The sequence below is a fragment of the Babylonia areolata genome, chromosome 11, assembly GCF_041734735.1.
Source record: "Babylonia areolata isolate BAREFJ2019XMU chromosome 11, ASM4173473v1, whole genome shotgun sequence".
Lineage (NCBI taxonomy): Eukaryota > Metazoa > Mollusca > Gastropoda > Neogastropoda > Buccinidae > Babylonia > Babylonia areolata.
In genome coordinates, this window is record NC_134886.1 from 41,640,942 (window position 1) to 41,647,248 (window position 6,307).

A 6,307-nucleotide genomic window follows, 5' to 3' on the forward strand; every position below is an offset into this window, starting at 1 on the left:
AGTCAGCAGTGTACGTTTAGAAAAGTGCAGTCACCGTACCGTTGCGTGTTAGACGTAATCATCCATCTGGCATAGTCGTTATGTATGTTGTGAAATGTATACCGCATGGATACTTCTATATTCGCAAGGCATGGCCACCATAACTGTGTTCAAAGTGACCACCAACAATGAATAATATTGTTATATCTCGGCTATTTATTGGAATAAACTGACAGTGTATACGGCTATCTATACGACTGGTGAAATACACTGGACTCTTTTCACCGATTTCACGAAAAAATGTGCTGGTATTTGTAAGGAATGCAAGGAAGTCCTTTCTCAGTGCAACATCCCATCCGTTGTAAAGGGCATGCGCGTGAAAGCATTGGGCCATGTCCACTCTCTCAGGCCTTAGCAGTCGGGGTCCAGTGGTACGAAGAGCCGTCATGAATGGAGACCTCCTTGGCTGCAGTGGATGGCCGTGACGTCTTGGGTGCCTGGTCACGCCCTGCAGCTTCGCCTTCCTGGCCGCTGGGTATCACTGTTGTATATCTCGCCTGCCCAGTACCCCGGAGCCGTGCAGTGGTAGGCATGGCATGTCCCTAACTTACCCAGCGTTTCAGACCTGGAGGCTCCCCTCACATACTTTAGCCGGCCAGCCCGTCAGAGCCGTTGCCATGGGGGTGGGCGCTGCAGTATGCAATATAATGACAAACTAAAGATCTGTACATGTATTTGCACCTACAATTCAAATATAGCTGTGTGGGCGCTGCAGCGTACAATATAATGACAAACTAAAAATCTGTACATGTATTTGTACCTACAATTCAAATATATCAAGGAAGATCTATATCACTGAGGATACTTCGAGTGCCTTGCCTTTCCTTGCCTTGGTCCCTTAGTTCCGTGGGGAACCTTCTGGGCACCGCGATGTTGACTCATGCACTGGCCTTCTCCCATTCTGATGCCTCTAGTGTGTGGCCTCCTGGCGAAACAACATCGATGATTCCCTGTGGACTGCCGACGCTGGAACCGCGACAGACGAACCTGAGTGCGACCAGGTATGGGAGACTCGGAATGAGCGGCAGATGAAGGGACAACAAGACAAACAAGAGAGGCAAGGCCTTCAAGACTCACTTGTGATACACTTAAAAAAAAATCTAATCGTTAAAATGTGTTCTGTATTTGTTATTATAAAGCTTCGCGTTAAAAAAAAAAAAAAAAAAAAAAAGAAGAGAAAAAAGTCCTAACCAGATTCGAATTAAGTCCCCTAGCATTAATTGCAGAGTAATTTCCCTTTTTTACTATCTGCACCAAAACGTTTGCAAAATAAATAAAACTTCCATGCTTAGCAAAAGAAGTTCCTGTTTGAACAAAAAAATGATAATAATGACTGCTCTTTTGTTGGGTCAGAATATCAGATCAAAGTGCCAAGTTTAGAGAATACAAAAAATATAAAAATAAAATTAAATGCAGTTTGCATATAATTAGGCTTCATTTTTTTGTGTGCCCATCCCAGAGGTGCAATATTGTTTTAAATAAGATGACTGGAAAGAACTGAATTTTTCCTATTTTTATACCTAATTTGGTGTCAACTGACAAAGTATATGCAGAGAAAATGTCAATGTTAAAGTTTACCACACACACACACACACACACACACACACACACACACACACACACAGACAGACAACCGAACACCGGGTTAAAACATAGACTCACTTTGTTTACACAAGTGAGTCAAAAAACGTGTTTGTGTGGTAGAGGGAGGGGGTGGGGATGGGGTATTTGTTGCACAAGTGTTGTCTTAATAAATATCATGCCATTGCTAATATTGTTTGTCGCATAATGTTTCCATGACACTTTTCTCGGTTGCTGTCCAGTTGCCCCTATAATGACCACAAAAGAAATATGTTGAGGACTTAATGCAGGAATTGTGGGATGGATGGATGGATGGATGGATGAGAGAAGAAGAAAAGACAGAGAAACAGACAGACAGACAGACACACACACACACACACACGCACCCGCGCATACACAGAGAAAGTTAACGGAATGCAAACGTTTATTCCTACATAAGCAGCTGTCCCAAATAAAGGGGTGGAAACATTTGCTAAATCAATGTCAAAATTGTGAAACTTAGCATCTATATTAAAGAAAAATGTCTACAGTGTGCAATGCACCTTTATACAGATTTGTAAGAGGAACTCTTGCATTCAGAATCCATGACCCACACTTCCGGAACAGGAGTTGTGTCCCGTTGGCTACAATCGCAGAACACAGATCTGTTTCAACTGAAGAAAAGTTGGTTGCAATTCTCAAGGAGCAATTTTAGGTAACCATTCCAGAAAACAAAATCAGCCTACTGGTCTTATGAACATAATCACCGGTAAAGCCATTCAACGGGGTTAGTTTTTGAAAGCATTTGTATAAGTTCATCGCCGGTCACAAATACGGCAAGGTATGCCGATAAAGTAAAGAGAAAATACAGGCTTTGAAGGTTACACAAATATTACGGAACAAATATGCGCCTATGAGAAGAAATCCATACAGAAGGTTGACATTGTTATGTGACATATTTGTATATCGCTAACCTGCATGCACATGCAGATCATGGTAATGAAAATGATATATTAATTTGAATAAACTTTCATTGATATTGAATATCTAGGCACGATACGATAGATAGAAATTAAAAAAAAGTTCACGAATGAATACCAAAACATCTAGAATAAGACGAAAAGCACATTTTACAGCTCTGGTTTAAAAAATATATTTAACAAAATTAAAAAAAACAAAACAAAAAAACAACAACAAAAAACAAAACAAAACAAAACAAAACAAAAAACGCTAAAAGCGATGAAATGGTTCCTTGAATAACACAGGCTGGGTATATCCGAGCCTAGAATTACAATCCATGGATCAAGGAGGGGGAGACAAATCCGGGTGCCAATGGACCTGTTTTGGAAACAGTAACATAATCATAATGTCAAGAAATATAAGAAAATATGAACAAGAAAAGATAAGAAATACTAAGGCACTAATATAGTATTCCACATGGTACTATGAAGTCTGTTGGAAGTATAGTACACAACAGTCCAACAAAGTAGCTATTTACTGACAAAAAGCAAAGCGAATGAACATGAAAGTAACATGAAAACAACAACAGACAATAATATGATTGAACTAATATACTACTCAAAATACAATGTTCATATTTGATCTTTACACCACTAGTGACACCATTAATTGATAACTAGGAATTATATATACAAAGGTGAGCAAATATTAGTTCAGTATCTTAGAAACAGGCAACGTAAATGGAGGAGGCAATTACAATATCTCTTTTGAAATAGCTATAAGCAAACTATCATGCAGAAATGTTGGTATAAATTCAAATATTCTTCAAAGTTATTATCGATGTTGTATCGAGTCGGTGCTCACAGTTTCATTTATGTGCTGGTATGGAAGTTTGGGAGTGAGGAGTAAGCGTGTTTTGAACGATGTCATGAGTGTATGCAGTAAAATTGTGGGAGTGAAACAAGCTAGTATGCAAGAGCTGTATAAAAGTCGAGTGGTTAAAAAAAGCAGGCAGATAGTAACTGACGACACCCATATTTTAGCAAAGTATTATGAGCTATTGCCATCAGGACGACGCTACAGAACTTTTAAGTTGAAATCCAGAGCTCTGAAGACTTTTATTCCACGTTCAATCCACCTTTTAAATTCTTGAGAACTGTGTGTGTGTGTGTGTGTGTGTGTGTGTGTGTGTGTGTGTGTGTGTGTGTGTGTGTGTGTGTGTGTGTGTGTGTGTGTGTGTGTGTGTGTGCGCGCGCGCGCGCGCGCGCGCGCACTCTCATGTGAGGCGTGTGAAAGTCCGTGCATGATATGCTGTACCTTGTTCTAGTTGTGGTGTGTGTGTGTGTGTGTGTGTGTGTGTGTGTGTGTGTGTGTGTTTACTGAGCTTAAAACTTGACAATTGGTTATAATGAATGTGCAATATGTAGGAAGAATAATGTGCAATATGCAGGATGAATGTACAATGGAATATGTCTAATGCTAACGTCCATATTCTAAATATATTTCTGTTTAATAATTACGATGTAATAATGCGGGTGTGTGCTGATTATCTGGTTGTGGTTTTCCGCAATTCATCTTTATTCTTATCTTATCTGTCTATTATAATCAGTGTGCAGTATAGTAGTCTATGTTTATAATTATATTCAAATAATGTTTCTTAATTCTTTCTGTTTTTACATTAAGAATACTAGTTATTACCTGCAGTGTGTGGATGTATGTATGAAACGATGTATGTGATATTTTTTACATTTGTATCTTCGTAATATTTGTAGGGGCTGTTGTTGGCTTTTACAGTTATGGTCCACATGTTGTTTACTTGTCTATGTTGTGATAATGCACCTGACCAAATTTCTCCAGTTGGAGATAATAAAGTTATTCTTATCTTATCTTATGGGGGAAAAACATACACTATCCTGATATGATGCACTCATTATGGCATCTAAATAAAGTCTCTTAGAGACTCATACATTCATGGTTTGATTGCATGTTAGTATATGCTTGATGGAGAGAACACTGTTGACAACTGGGCCACAACAATCTGGGCTGTGCTCTCTGTCTCTCTCTGTGTCTGCCTTTCTTGTATAACTCTTTCCATACGAACGGCGAAAGAGACGACGTTAACAGCGTTTCACCCCAGTTACCATCATCAAAATATTGCAAGCGGAAGGCTCTTATACTGAAGAGGTGAATGTTGACAAAGAATACCACAATTCTGACGACAGAAGCTAAAGGTTGGGTCATTCAGACACCCACTGGACATCCGAGGGGTCTGTGTAGAGGAGAAGAGAGGACTGGCCGTACTGAGTGAGTTAAAACTTGATAGCTGGCGTAGAAAAGCACTTTTGCTTACCCCACTATCTCGTGAAATGAAAACTTTTTTTGGTTTTAGCCCGCTCTCTCTTTCCCTCTCCATGTCCGTCTCTCTGTCTCCCTTTCTCTCTTTTATTTCTTTGAATTGGAGGGTTGGTTGTTGGTTGTTAAAAAGCTGTTGTGCTCACTCAGTCAAGAAAAAAAATTCGTCTCGTTCTCTTTCTCTCTGTCACTCATTCTCTACACTGTCACAAGAAAAGTATATTCTCTCAAACGTCCCCCCAGCTTCTCACCACCACTCTGATAGTTCGGCAAGTTTCCTCTTCTGCTCGAAAGGTGCCGGCAGTACATGTCACATCTTATCACCGACCCAACACTGGCGCTGCCTCTTTTGGCAAAGAATATTGGTCTTTCAATGTGATGCTCTAAACAGAATAAATCCAATGAGAGAGAGAGAGAGAGAGAGAGAGAGAGAGAGAGAGAGAGAGAGTAAAAAGTGAGAAGGAGAGGAGACAGAGACAAAAAGATAGACAGAAACAGGTTTCAGAACCAGACTAAAGGCCAACATAATTATTTCGTCTCAGCCCAGATACAAAGGAATTGACCATGCAGTGACGTTATATGTAAATCTCCTTTTCATCAACATTCGTGTTCTCGTACACATGGTCTGGGTTCCATTGTGGAGGAAGACTCCGACCTGAAAGGAAAGCATTTAATCGTATATATATATATATATATATATATATATATATATATATATATATATATATATATATATATATTACCCGTTTGTTACAAGCCAGTTCGTTGACAATAATTATGTTAATAAAGATGACCCCTTTTAATCAATGTACTTCGTCGGTCTATTACATATTGTACGTGAGTTTTCATTTAACTGTACAAGCAGGCAGCATCACTCTGCTATATTTGTTTTGAGATCGGTTCAGTTTCCTGTGGAATTTGTTGATCAAAGCCAATGTCTGACACATGACATGACAATGATAATTCTAAACTACGTTCCTACAGTTCTACATCAAAAGCTAACGGGCACGCTGATCTAAGAAAATATCAATTCTTTATTCTTAAGAATATAGAAAGCACCACACCTTTATGTCTAGCTGTAAGAAAATATCGATGAATTCCAAAGACGTTCACCAAAATGTGTACCTTTCCCTTTTGTGAATCCTTTCCATAAATGCGATGGCTAGAAATATTTCATCGGTATATGTGATCCTATTGGGATTTGGTGTTCACAATCCTCAGTTGCTGAGGAAATGCCAAAATAACCATTTACCACCCTCCCTTCCTCCTACCCCACGACCCCCCCACCCCACCCGCCCACCCCCACAGACAAAAACAAGTGAAGCTGGGTAAATGCATAGACTCAGTTTGTGTATAGGTCTACACGTCTGTTAAAATAACCCCCCAAACGAAAAAT

At 39.4% G+C, this 6,307-nt stretch overlaps 1 protein-coding gene across 2 annotated transcripts in view; it reads right to left on the reverse strand.

Annotated features, from left to right (window-relative positions):
- Positions 1–2,026: 2,026 nt before the first annotated feature.
- The window catches only part of LOC143287738 (uncharacterized), a 27,502-nt gene continuing 23,221 nt past the window's right edge, over positions 2,027–6,307 (reverse strand). The window contains exons 10-11 of one of the 2 annotated variants that reach the window (XM_076595982.1): positions 5,475–5,566; positions 2,027–2,937 (exon numbers count right to left, since the gene is read on the reverse strand). In XM_076595982.1, the coding sequence (XP_076452097.1) occupies positions 5,487–5,566 (80 nt within the window). In that variant the 3' untranslated portion in view covers positions 2,027–2,937; positions 5,475–5,486. Of the gene's footprint in view, positions 5,567–6,307 lie in introns of both variants that reach the window. The other variant, XM_076595981.1, reaches the window with a different exon arrangement.